The sequence below is a fragment of the Rattus norvegicus genome, chromosome 20 (assembly GCF_021556685.1).
Source record: "Rattus norvegicus strain SHRSP/BbbUtx chromosome 20, alternate assembly SHRSP_T2T, whole genome shotgun sequence".
In the NCBI taxonomy this organism is placed as follows: domain Eukaryota; kingdom Metazoa; phylum Chordata; class Mammalia; order Rodentia; family Muridae; genus Rattus; species Rattus norvegicus.
Window position 1 is genome coordinate 14347198 of NC_141553.1, and position 24153 is coordinate 14371350.

The 24153-nt window shown below is 49.4% G+C and overlaps 1 protein-coding gene across 1 annotated transcript in view; it reads right to left on the bottom strand.

The window, feature by feature from the left end:
- Nucleotides 1-23821, bottom strand: part of Bcr (BCR activator of RhoGEF and GTPase) — a 127576-nt gene extending 103755 nt beyond the window's left edge. Inside the window, 1 exon segment of the mRNA NM_001419609.2 lies at nt 22092-23821. Coding sequence (NP_001406538.1) covers nt 22092-23376 — 1285 coding nt within the window. The 5' untranslated portion in view covers nt 23377-23821.
- Between the last annotated feature and the right edge of the window lie 332 nt (nt 23822-24153).

Consider the following 24153-nt stretch of genomic DNA (forward strand, 5'->3'; position numbering starts at 1 on the left):
AAGAATCCTCATGAAAGTTTAACAGGAAGCAGGCAGGGAACGTCCGCGATAGGAGGCACAGTTAGGTTTCAACCCCAGGTGGGATTTGCACTAGGTGGGGCAGCAAGGCACCGGTGACAAAGGGAAATAGACTCAAGGGGCCTATTGTGCACAGACTGGCCAGGCACACAGGTGAGTTATCTCTGTGTTGGCTTTGGCGCAAGCGCCCAGTGCTGTGACTGAGCAAACAGCAGGTGTCCCTCTGCTCAGAACACCTGACCAGTCCCCGTTAGCTACCACCCAGGCAAACAGTCCCCACTCCCACATTGGCAGCCTGGCCTCCAGCTACCTGGGCTCTGTTCTTTGGCATTACCTATTCCACGTCATATTTGCATAGCCAGCAGGCAGGGACAGAAGACAAAGATAAAAATCTAGTTCCCATCAGATCTGCATATGGGGTCCAGTTCACTCCCTAGCCTGTCATGGGTCCCTAAGATTCTGCATCAACCTAGACACAAATGGGGGTCTTGCAGAAAGACTAGTGAAGAGACAGCTGCCAATTGGGGATCGCCCGTGATTTGCTAAGAACTCAGAAACCTGACTGCATTTGTGATCACAAAACCAACTGGGATCTCGAACATATTATTGTTTAGCTTCTTCGTTTGCAGAGAATTCAGAGCCCTGTGGCTGACTGACGTCAGGACGCCAGCAAATGCTAAGGTGGGCGACAGAGAGGAAAACATGTGAGCCTCAGCTCTACAAACCATCAACTTAAATATTAAACTTCTCGACTGCTGGCTCTTGGCACAGCGATGATCAAACAGTAAGGTGGACTCCTACCCTGGGAGGGACAATTGGTCCGTGTAGAAAAGGTGTCCAACTCGCTTTTCTAAGTCATTGTCCCAGGTAGCCCTCCTTCCATATATAGCAAAGCATGGCCTTGCTATATATGCCTTTCCTCGGGTTAAGTGAACACAGGACAGTCTGATAAGTAAATATGAGTCCTCCTGCAAAAGGTTGGGAGGGGCCGCTCTGGCAAACCCAACAGCATCCTCATCCTTTTGGTAGCTGACTGCAGCCCCACTCCATCATATAAATGTCTCTTCCTTTGTGTAGTCGTTTTTCTCCAATGACAGTCGACTCCCCCAGAGTTTTGATTAGAGCCAAGCAGAAATTCTTCCAGCCACGATGAACAACCTGGTATCAACAGAAAGGATCCACTGTCCGCCGCACCTAGAAGATAAACTGCTTTTCCAGATGCAGCTCTAATCAAGCCCAGAGCATAAACCACAGCTATCATCTTAATCAAGTGAACTCTCTCCCTACCGAAGACCACGCCTCTGAAGACCACGCCTCTGACAGAGAACTGTATGTCATGGCTTCAGGGAGCACACATTACAAACAGATCTCCTAGGCCTATCCCGGGCGGGAACCCTGAGGTGTGGCTAACCTGAGAGTTATCAAAGAACCCACAGTTACTAGGACAATTTACCCTCCTTAATCTTACATCTTATTTCTTGGAAAAAAAAGAAAAAAACTCCCATACTACAACACTGGACTTTCAGAGGACCAAGCCTCATCCAGCTGGGCTCTCTCGTGGCCTGATGGAACTGCTTCAGTAGAATGTGACAGGAAAAGGATCCCTTGGGTATGTGCCCGGGAGTGGTACACGTAGGTCTTGTGTGGCTCGATTTTCAGCCTTTCAAGCAACTCCACACTGATCTCCCTTAGTGGCTGGGCGTACAGATCTGCACTCCCACCAGCCATGAATAAGTTCCATCTTCCGCTCATCCTCGCCAGCATATGTTGTCATCTGTTTCATTGATCTTGGCAGTTCTGCCAGGCGTAAGAAGAAATCTCAGAGCAGGTTTGATCTGCATTTCCCTGACGGCTGAGGATGTTGGACATTCCTTAAACGTTTCTCGGCCATTGCGTTTCATCTTTAGAGAACGCCCTATTTAGTGCTAGACCCCATTTTCTTTAAATTGGGTTGTTTGTTTTCTTGATGCTTGTGTTTTTAGTTCTTTATATATTCTAGATATTAACCCTCTACCAGATGTGTAATTGGTAAGATTTTCCCCCCATTCTGTAGGCTGCCACTTTGCTCAGATTATGATATCCTTTGTTGTACAGATGCTTTTTAGCTTCCCGAGGTCCCATTTACTAGTTGTTGGTCTTAGTGCCTGTGTTATCCGTGTCCTGTTCAGAAAGCCTTTTCCTGTGCCAGTGAGTTCAGGGCTGGTCTCCATTTTATCTTCAATCAGATTCAGTGTATCTGGTCTTGAGTTGAGATCCTTGATACATTTGGAGTTCAGGTCTTACTAGAGGGACATTTGTGTCCATGTTCATTGCTGCTCTATTCATAATAGCCGGAAACCGGAAACAATGTAGCTGTCCATCAACTGATGAGCAGACAATGAAAATGTAGTACATTCCCACAGTGGAGTGCTATTCAGCTACTGGGAAAAATTCTGGAGATTTACAGGTAAATGGGTGGAGCTAGAAGCAATCATCCCGAGAGAGGTAACTCAGACCCCAAAAGACTCATCTTACCTGTTTCCTCTTCTATAGAGATATTAGGTTTTAATCTTTAGATGTGGGCATTTCACTCTGAACAACCACAGGGTAAAGGTGGCTGGTAAGGGCCATAGGGGGAGAGGAGAAGATCTTCCAAGGAAGGAAAAATAGAGTGTACTGTTACAAAGAGATAAGGGAGAAAGTAGATTAGGATTAGGTGAGGAGTGGACGGGAGGGCGGGATATGAAGAGGGATGACCAACACTGAAGGTCTTTGGGGAAGCCTTATGGAGGCAGGCATAGTGGCACACACCTTTAGTTCCAGCACTCAGGAGGCAGAGGTAGGAAGATCACTGCGAGTCGAGGACGGCCTAGTCTACATAGTGAGTTCCACGACATCCAGGGCTATATATAGTGAGACCCTGTCTAGAAAAAGCAAACAAAAAAGATATTTGGGAACCAGTATTATAGAAGCTTCCTAAAAAATATATATACAAATATAAAAGGAATTTAAATGGAGTCACTACAGGTTGGGGGGGACGACGTCCTAACTAGGTATATTATGCCACCAAGCAAACTGCTCCGTACCAGGGATGGGTTACATCTTGTTGAATCGTTGGCAGGGGATCGCACAGACTCCCTACCTCCCAGGCATCATGGGTTATTGCCAGGGCTACTGGCTCCTGTCCATCACCTGTTCCTAAGGTCCTACTGCTGAAGACGCCACTCACTCAAACATCAAACTTGGAAAAACCGAACTGTTACCCAACTAGAGGCTCCAGCCCTACTGACTATCACTCGAGGTGTTGGGAGGTAGTCTGCACGCTGTGGGGGGAGAAAAGTAACCATTGGTTTCTCCCGGCTACAAACCCTGTGAACTGCCAGAGACCTTCCTACGAGACGGTACAACAGTGGCACAAATATTATGGGAATAACCGATACCTTTTTTATTTTTATTTATTTAAGGCTTACTCCATGAGATGGAAGCCATACGGGCAAAAGTGGCCAAGAGCCTAAGCTTAGATAGCTCACAGGCCCAGCTATTATCCTATTAAAGGAACACAGTGAAAAGGAAAAGACTCCTAATAACACATTGCTATATGCATAGGGCAGAGCATTGTTCAACTCATCGGAGAAGTGTCTTTTTGCTAATATCTTTTGCTAACATTGTCTCAAAGGAAGTGAGGTTCTCCCAGCCCTACCCCACTTTTTTGAGACGGTTTCACGTAGCCTTGACAGGCCTTGAACTCCTGAGTTTTCTGCATCTGACTCCCAGGTGCTGAGACTAGCATGTGCCACCATAGCAGATCAAAATAAAAAGAGTAAACCTAGTTCCTCTTCTACAAGCCCGCTCTCCCCACCCCTGAGATAGGGTTTTCTCTGTGTAGTCCTGGCCATCCTGGAACTTGCTCTGTAGACCGGGCTAGACTCGAACTCACAGAGATCCACTTGCCTCTGCTTCCGAGTGCTAACAGTAAAGGCGTGCACCACCGCCACCACCTGGCGTGCCCACCCTTTTAAAGATGTATATGGTATCTGGATTCCCAGAGGTAGAAAAGATTCTGAAACGCCGGCTATGAAGTAAAGTCACTCGGAAGGACATTTCCAAACACTCGGACTCACTGGGAGAAGGAAAACAAACAGCTCTGTATGAAACTGCTCGGGAAACCTTCTAGACTAATCCCCAGCCAACAAGAAAACTAAGGTCTCAGTCCTATAACTACCAGGACCTGAATCCTGCAACAACTTGACTGAGCTTGGAAGACCCCAACCCCTAGATGAGAATGTTGGCCTGACTCTGCCTTCAGCCTGGGCAGACACTGGGCGAGTGAATCCAGCTAAACTGTGGCATTAAGACTTAGAACAACCAGGGGTTGGGGATTTAGCTCAGTGGTAGAGCGCTTGCCTAGCAAGCGCAAGGCCCTGGGTTCGGTCCCCAGCTCCGAAAAAAAGAAAAAAGGAAAAAAAAAAAAAAAAGACTTAGAACAACCACCACCACCACCAGTCAACCACTGTGGGGCCAGATGACCACACTCTGTGTGTGGGTGTCAGGGGGTACAGGGGAAGGGAGACAGAGACTGATAAACCTTGGACACTAGGTCTCCATCAGACCTAAATGTCCACACCTCCCTTAGCTACTCTATTCTTTGTGCTAATCAACACCAAGCCAGAAGAAGATTCTACCTCCCAGGACCTGGGCACTTCTATGAACAACAAATAAGAATCAAGCTCCAAAATATCCTATGTTGCCATGGTAATCTGTAGAGGACCTGATCGAGTGACAGCTCCCTCGTCTCCGCCCCTTCCCAAATTCTTTAAGAAGCCCCGCCTCCTCAGTTTCAAAGAGAATGTTCAGAAAAGGAAGGGCCAGAGATACAGAGAAAAGCAGCCCAAAGCCACCTATCCCGGTCTGTGCTTTGGAGGCAGGAACACGGGTCCAGGTATGAGTAACAGAGATGGTGTTGAGGCAGGGATAGAAACATGGAGGTGTCCCACTCTGTCCTACCCTGTCAAGGCAGGTCTTAGTAAACACAAAGGGCCTCCCTTCTGTCAGAATGACTCTGAAAGAGTCCAGGGCTTTGCAGGAAGGAAAAAAAAAGAAAGAAAAGGAGACCAACAAACTCCTTCGCCTCAGGTCTGCCCCCTGCCCTTGTGGAGGTGGGGGTGGGGCAAGTAGGCAGTGCACTTGGGCTGTGGCGACCATCGTCTAACTGCTGTACCCCAACTACCAACTAGAATGGCATCTACTCACAGAAGGAGGAACTGGCCCCTGCCAATGTTCTGGAGCCATAACCACCCAGCTCAGAAAAGCGGCGAATGCCTCTACATAAAGACCCCCCACTTCCTGAGTGGTCAGGACCAGGTGTCCCTCCAGACAGCTGCCGATCAAGTCTCAGTCCATTAACCATCCCAGACTTCCTTGACAGAGTTTCTGGACCCTGAGAGCCAAGGCTCAGCAGGATAAATAAACCACAGGGCTGAGGGCTGGTGAAGGCAGGACACAGCATCCAGACTGAGTCTCCCATGCTTCCTCAGAGACTTCCTTCTAGAGCCTCTCCCATTAGAGCCTCCCTTTTGGATCCTCTGACACCCCTTCCAGGCCCTTCCTCGCCTCTCCACCAAGAGTATGCCACAGCGACCCATGCCATGTGGACTGAATAAATAGCACGGGAGAGAAAACTAGGCTTAGAGTAACAGCCACGACCTGTATTTATTTCCGCTAAATTCTAACAGTACCTCTCAGCTGTTCCGGGGATGTGATGGTCCATCAGACAGCCCCACGACAAGCTGACGATCAACAAGGTCTCCCCATGAGAGGTTCCGCAAGGCCATCTGGCAGCTGGCAACCGGAGGCCGCAGACACCAACCTTAACCCCTCCAAGGCCAGGATCACTCAGATCAACCAACCTAGTTCACACTACATCCACTGCGCTCCCTCTACCTCAGTCACCAGCTGCAGAGATCCACACCAGGGCCACCCTTCCACTCTGCTGTCTACTGTGGCCCTCCATTATGATGGTGCACGGCTGGGACCCTCCCGAACCCACTTTCTGACCTTTTTCCTTTTGGTCTCAACTCTCAAACACCAGGGCCCAAGGGAGGCCCTGTTAATGCCCGTAAGCAACCGCATGTGTACTGGACCGACGGATTAGAGTCCGGGAAAGCCACAGTATTTGACTGCTGTCCACTAGTAAGTGACCACTCCTCAGAAGGGCTGCCACATGAAACTTTCTGCCTAGAACGCTTTCCTCTCCACACCCTTCCTCTGTTGTAAACTATGATGTCTCCCTTGGAGCTTCAAATCTACCTCACGATAAAGTCTTTTTTTAGGAATTGCTCCTGCTTCTACCTAGCCTGCAGGTTTCTCACATCCAAGCTAAGGACTGAATCCAAACCATCTTGCTACATCCCAGGACATGTGGGGAAAACAAACCTTTTCTGGGAACCAGGTCAGTGGTTTCCCACTGTTGAATCTTTAAAAAATAAACAAACACCTAAGACTTAACACTAAGGAACTGGATGACAGAAGGATAAAGATAGCAAACTTTATGTTGTATGTACTTTAATGCAGTAAAGGAAGAGAAAACGAATCATGTGGACTGAGGGGCAGGGCTAGAGAACTGGGTGGGCTCTTGGCGTGGGCCTTCCACTTCCAGGGAGGTTTAGTTACTCTAGTTACTAACGTATCCATGAACTTAGTTTCCTGTAACAAATCCAGACCTCCAAACCCTAGTGAAGGCACCCGTTTACATGTGTTCCTAAAAGAGAAAGAAAAACAGTTGTTTTCCACTCTGAGGTCTAATACTTGGGCAAAAACAAGCAGCGCTTTGAAGGTGCTGAGGAAGCGAGCTGGTCTGAGCAGATTAGGAGGTGGACACAGGCACAGCCCGACCACCTATGCGACCACTGGGGAACACTGCAGTCCACATGAGTACAGTTTGGAGCCCCACTCTAAATGCTCTCGATATGTATGGTACTATATCCTCAAGGTTCTAGAGCAGCAGTATTCGGAAGAGCTGGGACGTTTGAAAGGGGAGCTTAGTGAGAAGTCCTTAGGTCAGTTAGGAAATGCCTCTGAAGAAAACTGTGGGACCACAGCCCCTCCCCCTGATTCCTGGGCCAGGACATGAGATTCCCTCTTTCTTTCTTGGAACACGGTTAAATCTGTCCAGGTACATCCTCTGATTCAAGCTTTTGCCACAACCTATGACCTTCGCCAAACCCATGGGACATCTACTCATAGACCTGAGACTCTAAGAACCATGAACCAGAAAGAACCTCCCTTAACTACATAAATAAGTAGCCTGTGTCAGATATATTGTAGCAACGGGTAACTAACGTTATAAGTCCTTTCTCCTAAAACTTTTTAACATTCACCTGAAGTCCCTGTCCACAGCCAGAATCCAGAGGGATTCCTGCAAAATGCGGTGGCTTCTATAAAGTCCAGCCAGCCCTTCTCAGCCATTCTACCCTCTGCAGAATTTGCTGCCCAGTTCCCAGCTGGCCAAGGCAAGAAAAGGCTAAAGAGGAAACCCCTGAGGTCACAAGATACAAGTGATAAGCCAGATACAGAAGAAAGCCAAACGGTAGGGCTGCACTTACATGATGCGCTTAGACATTAAGGTCACAGAGACCAAAAGTGGTTGCTATTCCCTGAAGGGAAGGTTATTGTTTAGGGACAGTAACATTTCAGTGTGGGATGGCACAAGAGTTCTAGAGATGGGTGGAGGTGACAGCCACAACAGTGCAAACATATTTATCTTGACCTGTGTCTCCCTAAATCCATAGTTAGGCTTTTCAACCCTAGTGTGACAGCATCAGGAGGTGAGGTCTTTGGGAGGCGATCAGAGATAGCCTTGTATGAAGAGAGGCTTGAGAGATCCTTAAACTCTCCTTCCCATGAGGTCACCAGGAGAAGACCACCAGATATCAACCGGGCAGGCTTAAAAAGAATCTCTATTTCTCATTATCGTATACGATGCTGGGGAACGGTATGTACTATGGTACACGCGTGGAGGTCAGAGGACAACTTTCCCAGAGTTAGGTCTCTCCTTCCACCTCTAGGGATCAAATGCAGGTCTTCAGGCTTGCACAGGAAGCATGCTATCATCCCTAGAGCCATCTCGCCAGCCCCAAGCCCCCGTGATCTGGAAGCACCAGCCTAGAACTGAGAGAGATAATCAGTGTGTAGCTAGCTGTGTTATAGCTCACCTGATGTCTAGTGAGGCTCGCTCGCTGCTCATTTACTTCAGCTAAAGGTGACCAGGACTAGAACCAAGAGCAGAGCTTAGTTGGGGAGCACGAGTTAGATCACTAAACACAGGAAGAGAGGAGGGTCGGAAAAAGAGACTGGCAGAGAGAGGAGTGGATAAACAGAGCCTTAACTCCATAGACTGGGTGGGAAGGAAGCAGCCAGAATCAGCAGGTTCTGCACAGGCCACTGAGGATTCTTGAAGACACCCAGTTAAGGGCTGGGCCCCTTCCTTCCCTGATGACCTAAACAAACTCAGCCTCCACATGGTTTCCAGCAACCCATGTCCCAGGGCCTCTTCCCAAAGCCACGAGGGAGAGGCACGAGGCACCTCCACTTTTCCTACCACAACTTCCACTCACAGCCCTCCTGGGTCACAGACTGGGTCTCCCTGTGAGCCAAAGTAAACACCTCAAGGGCTCCACACAGCAGAGCTGGGATCCAGAAAGAGCCTCACTACCTGTTTACAAAAACCAGGCTTGGGAATCTTAATGGACCACATGAAAGAACGCAGTTCTGGTCGTGTTAGAACATGGCACGCCTCCAATAATACGGTATCGTAAGTAGACGGAGCCACGAGTGCTATATGACTCTGCTCTCAAACGTCCACAAAAAAGCAAATCTACCCCAGATAAAACGCTCTGAGAAAGGCGTGGCGGCAAACATCCTGGAACCTGGGACGCTGCCTGACACTGGGGTACACAGTGGGATCCCAACTTAAGGTTTCCTTTTGAGGCAATCAAAGTGTCCCCAGCTTAGACCATAGTTGTGACTATTACCCCCAAATCACTGAACTACATCCCTTTAGTGAGGAAATTCTATCTCAATAAAGCTGGGGTGGGGGTGGGGCAGAACAAAGACACACCCAGTGAAGAGCAGAGCTGTGCCTACAGAGAGAGAGAGAGAGAGAGAGAGAGAGAGAGAGAGAGAGAGAGAGAGAGAGAGAGAAAGAGAGACTGACTGACTCACGGAAAGACAGGTCAAACCCATGTTATCTAACCTTACCCCAGGCACCAAACAAGATGGGTCTCATGGGTCTCTCATTCTTTTCTTTCTTTTTAAAAGGTTTGTCTGTTTGTTTGTTTTATGCATATGAGTACACTATAGCTGCCTTCAGACACAGTAAAAGAGGGCATTGCATGGTTGTGAACCACAGTGTATTTGCTAGGAATTGAACTGAGGGTCTTTGGAAGAGCAGTCAGTGCTCTTACTAACGGCTGAGCCATCTCTCCAGCCCCAGGTTCTCTCATTCTTTAGGCTTCAAAGGAGAAGGCTTCTTGAAGGGTAGGGAGGGAAACAATCAATCAAACAAAATCAAACAAAAACCAAAGAAACAAAGTCTTCAGATTTGCAGAAGGTCCAATTACCTCAGTCTCCTAAGAAGTAGAGGCCAGGAGGGGCTGGAAGACCATGGGTGGTGGCAATTGTATGGGGCTAGAAGCCAAAGATGCTATGGTCCTCACAGGGGCTCAGCTGCCCCAAGTGCTCTCAAGTTTCTACATGGACATCCATCTGGCTTCTGGGTGCTGTAACACCCACAGAGACTGCAGAAAATCCAGGCTTTCCTTGAACACCAGCTACCATTTACGGCAGGATCCCACACAGACCATACCTGGCTATGCCAGAGCATTAGCAACCTAACGTCTCCGAGCCACCTGGCTGCTTGCTTCAGCAGGCAGAGGTGTTTGCATGCAGACCCCACGTTCTGGTCTGATTTCTGACCCTGGGATGAATACCATGACCAGAAACAAAGTCCACTTCGCCTTATAGGTGACTGACAGCCCATCATGGACCACGGGACTCAAGGTAGGAGCTTGAAGCAGAAACCATGGAGAGCTGTTTGACGCTCCACAAGCTCGCTCTCCTGCTTGTGCAGCTGAGTCTTACAAGGTTCGGGGTCACCCACATGGGGGTGATGATGGTGCACACAGTGCGCTGGACCCCTCTTACATCGACTAGCAATGAAGAAAATGCCTCAGATCTGACCACAGGCCAATCTGACGGAGTCAATTCTTCAGTGCAGGGATCTCTCTCGCTCCCCAGGCGACTCTAGGTGTTCGTCAAGTTTGACAGCTGAAGCTAATTACGACAATTGACCTGAGTTTGATCCCTGGATCCTGTTCCTACAGGGTAGTCGGAGAGAATAAATGTATAGAGATGTCTTCACACACACACACACACACACACACACACACACACACGCACGCATACACACACGCAGGACACATACATATACAGACAAACACACACCACACATATACACACATATACATACACGCATACACACATGCATGCACACGTTGCACACACATTCCCCCACATATACAGACACATGCACACACCACACACATACACACACATGCATACACAACGCACACACATACACACACTTAATAAATAAAATACTAATGAATGAATTTAAAAAACGTCATAATCATCCTTCTAAAGTGGCTCCAAGCTTTCCCTCTACACGCTGGCAAAAGTGGGCCCTTGTGGGGAAAGGGGGTGCCTTGCCCCCCCAAACCCTAGCTTATACGGTCCCAAAAGTCACAAGGCCAAGTGGTCCAAGAACACAAGAAGGCTGACCCTATCGAAGGGGACAAAGGCCAACCTGTCCCAGGAGGCTCATTCTGTACTGGGCTCAGCTGATGTTGGTAAGGGGTCTTAGTCTTCTTATCTGATATGTTTGAGACCTCACCCCAAGTGACATTATTTGGCAGCAGGAATAATGGGGCTCCCTGAGATCTCTTTTAAAGGGCGCTAATCTCATCGAGAAGGATTTCATTCTTACTACCCAATGCCATTCATCCCCTGGGAATCAGAATGGCCTGGGATGTGTGCCTCAATGGAAGAGCAATTGCTTAGCATACTGGGGCCCTGATATGATACCCCGCACTGCAAAGAAAAGAGAAAGGGGGGGATGGAAAGGGAAGGAGGGGAGAAATATCATCCCTAGAAATCTGTAAAATAAGAGGGGAGAAATGACGTCTCTGAGTGGCTGTGGCTTTCAAGTCTTCCTGAAAGCTGGGACTAGATGTTCCCATGGCAGCAATAGTTTCCCACCAACCACTGTTTTCCTACCAGACTAAAAAGACTCCTGGGGGGGATAGGAGTGGGTGGGTGGGGATGGGGGTGGGTGGAGGGGGAGAGTATCTCTGGACAGACAACTGTCAAGATGCCTCACACCCCAGGAGTCACCCTGTGCCGTGTAACTGACTAATGGTGCCACTTAGGCCCTTCAAGAATGCCTGGCCCTTAGCCAGGTTATATTCTAGGCGTCTCTGTATGTCTCACTCACCCTCAGACCCAACCAGTGCACAGCATATAATTATGATAATGATCTTGCTGCAGCCACTTCACAAGGATGTTCCGAGGGCCCATGAAACAGACTCCAAAGAAATCGTATTTACTACATGGGAAAAAAAAAAGCATCTGAGTCTTCCAGCTCCAGCGTAGGCAGGCACCTTTATGCACTGGCTAACTACTCTTCTCTTGGGTACCCATAATCCCTCAGGTCCCAGCAGCGAGGGTCAGAATCCAAGACGCTAGGTTAGCAGGACACAGAGCGTTCTCTGTAGCTGAACAGGAAGGGTCCAGGGGTCAGCAAAGGAGGAAACATAACAGGCCAGACTGTCTCCAAAGCTCAAGTTTCATTCCTAAAGGGACCTGTATTACTAGGCCCCAGAAAATCTACTGCTGCTTATTAGATGGGATTAAGTGGGTTTCAGCCAGAATGTGGAAGGGTCTAAGCAAATCAAAACCTTAAAGATGGAGCCCCTCAGGGCTGGAGAGATGGCTCAGGGGTTAAGGGCACTTGCTGCTCTTCCAGAGGACTCAGGTTTGATTCCCGGTACACGTGGCAGCTCATAATAATCTGCAACTCCAGTTATAGGGGAGCTGAGGGCCTCTTCTGGCCTATGCAGGCACCAGCCACATATGCGGTATACACATATACAATACATACAGGCAAACGCTCTTACATTTAAATCTTAATAAAAAAAAAAGAAGATGGGATTTCACTTCAGGTTTGTCTGTCCCATGGGGTCCGAGACGCAGAAAGACCAACCTAGGCTCTGAAACTTCTCCGCTGAACAAATTCTACCTGAGGACCCAGAGTATGACAAATCCTACAGGACAGAGAAGTAGGGCACGTTCTGCCTTTGTCTTAAGGCTCCTGACTCCCTCAGAAGGAAGCCAGTCATACTCAGGATTAACAGGAAACAAAGGCTAACCCATAGCTAAAAGCTACGTGGAGAAAAATGCTTGGATATTACGAAGGGTTTGTTCTTTTTTTTTTTTTTTTTTTTTTTTTTCGGAGCTGGGGACCGAACCCAGGGCCTTGCGCTTGCTAGGCAAGCGCTTTACCACTGAGCTAAATCCCCAACCCTGAAGGGTTTGTTCTTTGTGTTGGTTGGTTTTAAAAGGATAAGCCCATGAAGGTTAAAAAGTCTTTCACCCAATTTATGAAGAAGAGCATGAGAATTGCCCAGAGGACACTGCCAGGTACGTACCTCATGTTCAATAAATACCTCTGAGTTACTGAGTGGGGAGACTGGCTGCCTTGGGAGAAGTATGAATCAGGATAAAAGTATGGAAAAGCCCATGCTAATGATAACTTCAGGGGCTGGGGAGATGGCTCAGTCAGTTAGATACTCGCTGTGCAAACATTAGGACTTCAGCTCGTTCCCCAGCTCGTTCCCGTTCCCCAGCACCCATACAAGAGAGTGAGCTTCTCAGCAGCTGCTTGTCAACCCAGTGCTGGGGAGGCAGAGACAGGAGGGCCCACGAGGCTCCCTGGGTCCTCAGAAGTGTGAAAGGTTATAGGAAAGCTACTGTAGCTAAAAATAGAAGTGATAAATCCACGAGTAGAAAAGCACTGGCCGGGCTGGAGAGATGGCTCAGCGGTTTAGAGCACCCGACTGCTCTTCCAGAGGTCATGAGTTCAATTCCCAGCAACCACATGGTGGCTCACAACCATCTGTAAAGAGATCCGATGCCCTCTTCTGGAATACCTGAAGACAGCTATAGTGTACTTATATATAATAAATGAATAAATCTAAAAAAAAAAAAAGAAAAGCACTGGCCAGCTTAGGCTGCACAGTAAGATTCTGTCTCAATAAAATAAAATAAAACAAAACAAAAAGACAGAAGGAGAAGGAGAAAGGAAAGGAAATGATAGATCAACAGATGGACTTCAGCAATGACTGGTCTGGTCAACAACTTACTAAGTGACCAGGGATGTGGTGGCTCCTGAAGCATTAGCTTGTGGCTCTCCCAGTGCCTGGGCTTAGTGATGACTCATACCACCCACTGGCTAATACTACTGTGTTTTCTTCTTTTCCTTCCTTCCTCCCTTTCTTTCTTTCTTTTTTTTTTCTTTTCTGCTTGGCTTATCTCAAACTTGCAAGATAGTCGAAGGCGATCTTGAATTCCTTACCCACCCACCTCTACTTCCTAAGCACTGACATCACTGGCATGCCTTGTTTATGTGATACCGGAGGACTGAACCCCAAAGGCCTCCCGCATGCTAGGCAAGCACTCTAAGAACTGAGCTAATCCCCAGGCCTGCACCATTTTATTCAACTTCGCCCTATAACTTAGCTATTCTGCGCACCATTTCTCTTTGGCATGACAATTTTTTTTCTTCTGTGGACTTCAACCGTGCACCTCACAAAGTCTGGGTAAAGTCCTGGCTCTCAGTTCCTCAGACTGTGACATTTAAGAAATTAGTGAATCAGTTCTCCAGGATCTAGCTCCCGCCCTTCAACAAGGAAAGTTCTTTTTAGCACAGCCAGATAGAGACCATTACAGAAAACTATAACCAATCAAAATACAGAGTTGGGGAGCTCAGCCCCAACTGATACACTTGCAACACAACTCCTCCATCTAAGGCTGAGGGAACGTTGTGGAAGAAGAAGTGGAAAGATTCTAAGAGCCCCAGGTTCAAGGAGTTTGCTGTGAGACTGTGTTTTCTAGAAACCTCAGAAGCTACACTCATCAAGCCTCACCAACATGGCTGCTCAAACACTGAACAGGGACAACAATCACAGACTTGCTAACATGGACAGTTGTGGGGGTTTCAGAGAGATCAGAGGCCTCAACTCTAGACAGAGAACTACAGGCAAGTAAGGAATGCTGAGAGCAAGAGAAATAGTCTTCTCCAAGGAAGAGCACACCAACTGATTATCCAATACCACACGGTCAGCCCTGAAAACATGCACACAAACAACATTATACACGCTAAACAGGTTACATGTATTTAGGAACATACACACATACACATAGAGACACAGACACACAGACACACACACATAGACACACCCAGACACACACACAGACATACACAGACACACACACACCCCAATTAAAAAGAGACCATGAGGGGCTGGAGAGACAGCTCAGCAGTTAAGAGCACTGACTGCTCTTCCAGAGGTCCTGAGTTCAATTCCCAGCAATCACATGGTGGCTCACAACCATCTGTAATGGGATCTGATGCCCTCTTCTGGTGTGGCTGAAGACAGCTACAGTGTACTCACATACAGAAAATAAATAAATGTTTAAAAAAAAAAAAGAGAGAGACCATGAGTCCATGAGTTTGGAGGCAGGAAGGGAAGGGGAGAAATTGATGTAATTATTATCTCAAACACTTAAAATTAGTAAACTATGGGGTCATTTCAGTGGTCTTAATCCCAACTGACCAACGTCTTTTGAAGAAAGAGAAATTGGGACATCCAGAGATGCCAGGAAATACTGTGAGAAAGGCATTTAAAAAGTGGCAAGCACACACCACATCCAGGAGACAGGCCTCAGAGAGACTTCTCCCAGTGCCTTATTCACGTCAGCCTCCAGCAGTGTGAGAAAACATTTTTGTTGTTTTGTCTACCCCAATCTGGGGTATATTGTTACATAATAGCGACAGCTGACTAGGCCACTTCAGGGCTGTGGGTGTGAAAGTCAGGCAAAGAGAAAACGCCCATCATTAACAGACGTGTTTTCTCCAAGAAACACACCTGTTAACGTCCAGCGGCTAGGGAGTTAAAGGTGAGACAGCCGCCTGGGGGATTTTAAAGCCACACTTAAATTAAGCACACTAGACACTGGACAAATAGTATAGGATTCCATTTACGTAAGATACCCAGGATAAACAAATCCCCAGGGACGAAAGGTGGAATCCCAGCTGCCAGGAACTGGAGGTGAGGAGGAGGAGAGTAAAGAGTTATTTAAATGGATACAGTTTCTGTTTGGAAAATCAAACAGTTGAAAAGCTAGGCTTGGAGGTAGGGTTCAGGCTTAGAGCCTGTGCTTAGCAGTGCCCTGGATCAGTCTCAGACCCCACCTGAGATTTGAGCACTGGTGATGGTTGTACAACAGGCCACTGGACAGATTAGGGACCTGCTCAGTGGGACCGAGTAGGGACCTGCTCAGTGACAGACTTATGACCTAGCACATGCAATATCTTGGGTTTGATTTCTGACTTCTCTAAGACTGAAATCGCACATTTTGTCATGTATATTTTACACTGAAAATAATAATCAGGTTGGAATAACGTAGTCCAACTAAAATCACTACACTTCTCAGAAGAAAACACATCTCCTTGAAGCCACTGTATTTCAACCAGGATGAAAAACTCCTAGGGGCTTTATAATTAGTAAGCTATTCACCCCAAGCCTTCATTCATAAAAAGACACCAGCCTTAGCCAAAACTTGGACCTGCTACTTAACAACCTGAGAACACTTCCTAGATACCTATTAGTTCACTCTGGACACCGCCCTCTCAGCCCACAGGAGGAAGGTGCAGCCTGGGCCTCCCAACACTGCTTGATCCTTTCCCAAGTGGGTTTACCAGATACCTGGCTGCCTAGACTCCTTGTCCTGATGGAGGCAGCAGACACAGACAGACAGACAGAAAGACATACACACACACACACACACACACACACACACACACACGCACGCACGCACGCACGCACGCACACCTTCCTAGTCATAGGACTCAAAATCAACAAAAAGACAAGGTTCCTAAAGCCAAAAGTGACAAGATTAATTAAAAAAGAATCACAGAGTAGATTTGGTCCCTTGTTCCACTCAACTCAACAGCTCTCTCTGCTTCTTTTATGAAAAGTCTCAGAATACTTCACTTCCTCCCCCAAACACCTCAGCCTGTCAGAGCTGGAGAGTATGTAAACAACGTCACACAGATTGTTTGCATGTTGGCTCACCCTTAGCTACCTTAGGTCAGAGGAAGCCTGCACTCAATGGAGACGCAGACATGGGTTCTGGTCTGAACAGGCCATGAGTAAGCCAACTAGAGGCACTCATGTTCCAAAGCTACCCACTCAAGCCAGTTAACTACATTCCAGTCAATCACTCCAGAGAAAGACAACGCAGGGGTCACTCTGACACCCATACAAGAATCCAAAGGATAAAAGACAACACACTGAGAGTCAGGCTAGAAGCATCTTGGCAGGGGAACAAGGCCTCGGCATGAAAAGCCCTGGGCTGGAACCCCAGAAGAAACAAAACAAAGACCCTAAGGAGTTTCTACAACAGGTTATGGGGAGCAAGTAGGGCAGAGGTTTGAATTATATGTCCCCAGATCTAAAGAAGGGAAGGGTCTTGCATGGTCGGGGTACATGAATAGTACCAGATACTTGGAAGATGACTGCTTGAGCTCAGGGGTTCAGGGCCAGCCTGGGTAACAAGGTAAGACCTTAAATCAAATACATACATGTATATAAGTATATACACATCATGTATATAGATAGATATATAGACAGACAAAATGAATGAATGAATGATCAATCAATCAGGAGTTCAGGGCCAGCCTGGACACCATGGTAAGATCTTAAATCAAATATACAAATAAATAAATGATAGACAAACGGACAATTTGCATCTAAGCTGTAAGACAGGTAAACGCCAAGGGTATTACACTTAAGAAAAGTATGAGACAGTCTTGAAAAGACAAAACAGTCTGTGACTGTACCAACTCGAGTCACCTAGAACCTTCAACTTCACAGAAACAGAAAGAAGAGTGGGGTCGTCACACACTGGGAGCACACTGTGCTGTCCACAGGGACAGAATTTCTGATAGGGACAGTGTACACAGTATGAATAAGTTCAGTGTCACAGAACTGCATGCTTTAGATGGTCAGGACACATTAAGAAAGTAAATAGTGTGTGTTTATTACCTTAAACCCCTTTTTCTGGTGGTACACACCTTTCCAGCACCTGGGAGGCAAAAGTAGGCAGGCGTCTCGAGTTGGAAGCCAGCCGGGTCTTTATTGCACGTGTCCACCAGAGTTACACAGTAAGAGGGTGTCTCAAACTAACAGATCCCTGCTCTGGGCACATGCATTTCCCTTGGCTCACCAACCCACCTCCACTCTTGGCATTGCTCTCCCTTTGATAAATGCTTCCTACATTTATACTTCTTTTAAAAAACAAAAAGATTTAAAAATTTTTGAGATAAGCGCTCTTTTTATGTAACTTAGGTTGGCCTCAAACCTATGATCCTACCTTGGCTCCCCTAAATTAAATGATAAATTTTCTATGTGTGTGTGTGTGTGTGTGTGTGTGTGTGTGTGTGTGTGTGTTTAGTTTAAAAACAAATCTATAGGGGTTGGGGATTTAGCTCAGTGGTAGAGTGCTTGCCTAGCAAGCCCTGGGTTTGGTCCCCAGCTCTGAAAAAGGAAAAAAAAAAACAAAAACAACAACAACAACAACAACAACAAAAAAAACCCCCACAAATCGGGGGTTGGGGATTTAGCTCAGTGGTAGAGCACTTGCCTAGGAAGCGCAAGGCTCTGGTCCCCAGCTCCGGGGGGGGGGGGGGGGGGGGGGGGGTTGGGGATTTAGCTCAGTGGTAGAGCACTTGCCTAGGAAGCGCAAGGCCCTGGGTTCGGTCCCCAGCTCTGAAAAAAAAAAAAAAAAAAAAAAAAGACTGTAAAAAAAACCCCACAAATCTATAATCCCAGCCCTTGAGACGTAGAGGAGGATCAGGAGTTCAAAACCAGCATAGGCTATATAGTAAGACCCCCCGTCTCAAAAACTATCCCCTCCGAAACATATACAAACTCCAGAGTCAGGGAAGGTGGACTTGGGACCCCCAATCATTTGTTGCCACCCGTAGACAACTAGTTCTTCGCATCTTTGGCAGCTGGACTACTGCTAACACACCAAGAAAGCTGTGAGCGTCCCTGATCTCACTAAATATGTATCCCCTCTTCTCTTAATGGTTAAGCTTCCAGACGGCAAAGGTCATTTCTCCTACTCTGTGACCTACACAGGAAAGAGGGAAGGGTTCTTTATAGAGAAGGGCCCATGGCTGTCTGTTTTCATCCTTAAGGGTGTGGACACACCACAGACCCCCCCAAACACACCCAGTTAAGATTTTCAGGAGAAGAGATTGAGCATCGGGAAGAGGTGGAGCCTAGGACCATGAGCCTCCGGAAGAGGTGGAGCCTAGGACCATGAGCCTCCGGAAGAGGTGGAGCCTAGGACCATGAGCCTCCGGAAGAGGTGGAGTCTAGGACCATGAGCCTCCGGAAGAGGTGGAGCCTAGGACCATGAGCCTCCGGAAGAGGTGGAGCCTAGGACCATGAGCCTCCGGAAGAGGTGGAGTCTAGGACCATGAGCCTCCGGAAGAGGTGGAGCCTAGCACCAGGCACCTGGAGCTCCTAGGAGTTCAGCTTTGCCATTTCTTGGTTGCATCCTTGTCTGTAGATGGACAGACCACCAGCAGCTGATGGAAGAGCTCAGGAGGGATCCTGCAGGAAGCACCTTGTCGTGTGCCCAGCACAGAGCATTTTGCAGGATTTCCAGCTTCTTCCCTTGATGTTCCTCACAGTTCACACGACAGAACGTTAGGGTGACCTCCGTCCCCACATGTACGCACACGCTATGCGTATACGTTTTCCTTATTGCTCTTTTTAATGAACGTCAGTACGTAACCCCGACAGACATGGATGGCTGAGCAGTAATGGGGCCCCCTTCCCCGTAACATACAAGACAGAGAAGAACGTTCAGCACAGTTTAAATGTTCTCTGGGCTACCACACCTGGGCACGCTAAGGCCAAAAAGAACTCAACTAAACATACAGTGCGCAACACTAAGAGAGAACCCTAATGTAAAGTACACACTGTGGGTGATAATGACGTGTCTACATTGCTTTAGGAACAGTCACAAATGTACTCTTTTAGTGGGGGATGTTGATAACAGAGGAGGTGGTTTGGAGGCACAGGATATATGGGAAATCTCCACACTCCCCATTCATCTATGCTGTAAACCTTGGAGTGCGCTGAAAATTTTAACTATTACAAAATGGTCCAAGATATAATGGCTCTGCGGTTAAGAGCACTGGCCGCTCTTCCAGAGGACTAGGGTTCAATTCCCAGCACCCCTGTGGCAGTTCACAAACGTCTGTAGCTCCTGCACCAGGGAATCCCAACACCCTCACACAAACACACGTGAAGTCAAATCACCAATGTACATATATATTTTATATATGTATATATATATGTGTGTATATGTATATATGTGTGTGTGTGTATATATATATATATATATATATATATATATATATAGTAAATTCCTGCACTCCAGTCTGTTATCTGATTGTGGTATTGGAGATTTAACCCAGAGTTTCACACCACTACTCAGCCATGCCTCAGCTCTTAACCGAAACGTCTGAGGGCACTTTCCGTGCTAAAACAGGCTTTTAATCTCAGCACTTGGGAGGGAAAGATATGGATCTTTATGACTGAGAGGCTAGCCTGGTCTACAAAACCAGTTCCAGGGGATCCAAAGCAACACAGTAAGAGTCTGCCTGGCCCCCAAATCTCCTGCCCCCCCCAAAAAAAAGGAAAAAAAGAAAGAGAGAAAGAGAAGTCTGAGGGACACAGGTGTGGGGGTGCATGCCCGTAACCCCAGCATTTGGGAAGCAGCAGCTCACTGCAAACTGGAGACCAACACTGGTCCATGTGACACGTTTTAGGCTAGACAGAGCTTCACGGAGAGGCCCTATCTCAAAAAGGCACAAAAGAATGTTTAAGGGGAAAACATAAAAGAGAATGTGGGGCTTCAGAGTAGTCAGAGAGAAACAGAAAGTTCTAAGATATGAAACTTAACATCTAAGCCACTTGCTCAGAAACTAACCTATTTTCCTCTCAGGACCCACCTCCTTCTCATCCCTGCCTTTTCCTACTCAGACTTAGACTACGTTTGATTATGTGGAGGGCAGCATGGCCATTTCTACAGTAGGTATAGGAAAAGCTGGGCTCAACTTTCTGGAAACTTGGACCTCCCTGCCAGCAAGAGAGTATCAGACTGTAGGTCTCCATAGGAAGCTTCTCGTCTTCTTTATGAATAACATCCCCCAATCATGACAGCACCAAAAGCCAGCTCAAATGAGTTCACCTTGCAAACAGCTGGCTAGACGTGGCTGGTGCCCAGGAATCATTGGGTCATCCTCCAGACCTGAAAGGAGCTGGTGGCTGTGCCTTCAGAGCCAATGTCTGACCCCTATTGCTTTTCATCCCTCCTCTGGAGACAAGGAAAGCAGCTGGACCAGGGTACAGGCAGGTTAGGTCCAACTACACACTGCACTGGCCCAGATGTAAGATCAGCAGCAACTAGAGCCTGCTGAACAAGACAGGGTGCTGGGCACAGAAAGGCAGCTTAATAGAGCCAAAAATAGCCTCGCTTTTTTTTTTTTTTTTCAACAGGATTCTGACAAATGAAGCACGTGCAACTCCATCAGCAAGGGGGAGAAAAATCAGGGAAGCCAAAGACCAGATCAGCTCAACAGAAGCAAAGATTCCCAGAGCTTCCTGACAGCTGTACACCCCCAGCACACCCCTCCCACCTTACTCTGATGGAAAATTCTGCCTGGATCTCGAAACCATAACCTAGTCCCATAACCCCACACATCCAATGGTGCCTGTCCCGTGTGCAGCAATGAAGTTATGGTTTATCTCAGCGCTAGAGTCAGACCATGGATTAGGAGCCTCAAACAAGACCCTGTTGAGTGCTCACCCGAGAAAATGAGGCAGCAAGAGCATGCGGGAGGACCGGAAAAAGAAGATGGGGTCTGGAGATGTAACTCAGAGGTGTTAGCATGCCTTGAACTGGCATGGCACTGGGTTTGAACCCCAGCACCACAAGAAAAAAGAGACAGACAGACAGACAGACAAAACTCAGTGGCGGTTGACAGAGGAGTCTACGGGTGACTAATGAAGGGTGAAGCGAAGAAGATCAGGATGGTGTGGGATTACCCCACCACGTAAAGTCTTCAACCTACTGGTTTTCGGTGGCCCACTGAGTCAGAACTCACTTTCTTCTAAGTCCTCTCTTCACCTGCTCTCACTTGCTTAACAAGTGAATCTGACACATCTAAACCCTCCAGGCAGCTTGCACATCTAGAGTTCCCCTAACGCGTCATATTACCACTCCAAGACCAGAACAACCAGGTGGCAGGCTGTGGAGAAACAGCACAGATCCCCCACCTCCCAAAGGAGCTAATCCGGGTGGGCAGAGACGACCGACTTGTCCAGCATGGAGAGAGCACACGGCTATCTCTCCCCCAATACTTCGGCAACCCAATACTTCGGCAACCCACCAGCTTTGGATCTAGAACCAAGAGAGCGCACCACCAGCCATTCCCTTGTAATCCCCTACCCCCATCCATTTGCCTTCAGGAAGAAGGGGGTGGAGTCAGTTCAGGCGCAGGGCCAAAGAGACACAAAAGCGCTTGAAAATCATGCCAAAAAGTACCCATTTCTCCCATGTCAATCTACTTAAAGAGTCTAGAACAGGTCCCCCGTATGCCCACAGGAGGCACTCACCTGCTTCCCCCTGAAAGGTGCTGTCCCCATCACTGGGCCAGATCTGCCCGGTCTTGCGAACACCTACTATGGTAGCCTCAGACACCACAACCTGGCACTGCCGGTGCCGCTTCTGGCACTGTGGCGTCGGAGGGCTGCTGCTGTCAAAGGACTGTTGTGAATTCTGCGAGGGTGAGCGACTCTTGTCCCGGAACATACGGTAGGTGGTGGGGCTTGGTGACACGCGGCTGGACTGGCCAGAGGAAAAGTCCTCCTCACTGGAGGTGAGGTTCTCATTGGAGCTGCAGTCCGGAGTGTAGCCACCTCCGCTGTCCTCAAAACTCCGAGGCGAGTAGGACCTGCGGGGCCAGGTGAGGCGCTTCTCCTGCTCTGAAGTGCTCTGGCTTCGCAGGAGAGGGCTCTTGCCCTCCCCTTCCACCATCATACCCCCGACGTAGATGCTCTGGTAGGGTTGATACTCCAGGGGCGGCCAAGGGGGCCTGTTGCCGCCATTGGCATTGATTAGGTTGTCCTTCAGGAAACGGGGATTCAACTCTGCATCCTCATAGTCACCGTCGAGGCCGCAGCTGCTCTCCGAGGAGCGCCCACGGTAATGGGGTCTGGGTGCTTCCCCCAGGCCCTGCCCGGCGCTCTGCTGGGACTTCTTGCGCTCCATTTGCATGGCCTGGCTGCCCAGAGAACTGATTCGGTCGGACACCTCTTTGTCGTTGACCTTCACCAGGCCGCGCTCGTGGTGGAACTCGACGTTCACGTAAAAGGGCTTCTCGGCGTCGGCAGAGCCGGGCTGGGCAGGTCCCTTGCGGATCTTCTCGAAGTTGGATCTGAGCGCCGCCACGCTGGTGGGGGGCCCTCGGTCGTCCCGGTCCGCCGGCGCAGCAGCCGCTGGCCTGCGGGCAGTCGCCGGTCGCCCCTTACTCGGTGACCCTTCTCCGTCCGGCCGCGCCTCCGACTCCTCGACGGGCGCCGGGTCTGCGCCGTCGGCGGGCGCGGGCGGCAGGCGCGGGGCGGACGCTCGGGGCTCGGCGGCGCCGTCCGGGGGCTGCGCTGCCCGGCGAAAGCCCCAGCGCTGCCGATCGTAGCTCTTCTTCTCCTTGGCCAGCAGCGTCTGCAGGTAGATCATGCGGAAGCGCTCCTGGTTCACCTCCTGCTCCAAGCGCCTAATGGAGGCCTTGCAGCGCTCCAGCTCCTGCTCGATGTCACCCACCGAGCGCAGCTCCATGCGCGGCGGCTCCGAGTCCGGGAACTGCGCTCTCCAAGCCTCGGCGAAGCCCACCGAGTCCACCATGGCGCGGCCGGCTCACCTGCGCCGAGGAGCTGCGCGCCGGAGCCCGGCTCAGCGGCGGCGCGGGGTTCTTACGGTGCCGGGCCCCGGGCGTCCGGCGCCTCCCATGATCCCGCGGCTACGGCGGCGAACAATGCCCGCCCCCCGGGGCCGCAGGTGAGGCGGGAGGCTCGGCCGCTGCGGCGGCGGCGGCGGCGGCGAGGGGCGCGCGCGGGCGGGGGAAGGGCGCGGGGTTGCGCACGCCTCTATTGTGTGCGGGGCTCCGCGGCGCGCGAGGCGGCGGGAGCGGTCCTCCGCAGAGCAGGGCCGCCGCGGGCCCACGGCCGCAGCCCCGCGGGCTCCTCGCCTCCGGTTCCCGCGCCGCCCCGCAGCCTTCCGGGCAGGCGCTCCGCTCAGCACGGCCAGCTCTCGCCGCACTCCCGCCCCGGCCCGCACTCAGCGCTGCAGGAAGGGGAGGACCGGGGGGCGGTGGCCGCGGAGCGGCTGACGGGGCTGGGCGCGCCTCTTAAAGGGGCCGCGCCGCGGGAAGAGCATTGGGTCCTTGAATACGACCCGGACCACTGCAAACTGGTCTGATCCCCTTCTGGACACAGAGGTGCCCCAGACCCGGTGATTCCGAGCGATCTCTCCACCGCGGATGCTCTGGCTAGTTCTTCATGCCTGGAAGAGAAATACCTGCTTCCTCTTTTCTGCACCCACTAACCTCGGTGCTAACCGCACAGGGAACGAACACCCAGCAGGGCCCAAACTATTGAGAAATCAAGCAGGGCAGGTCACCCA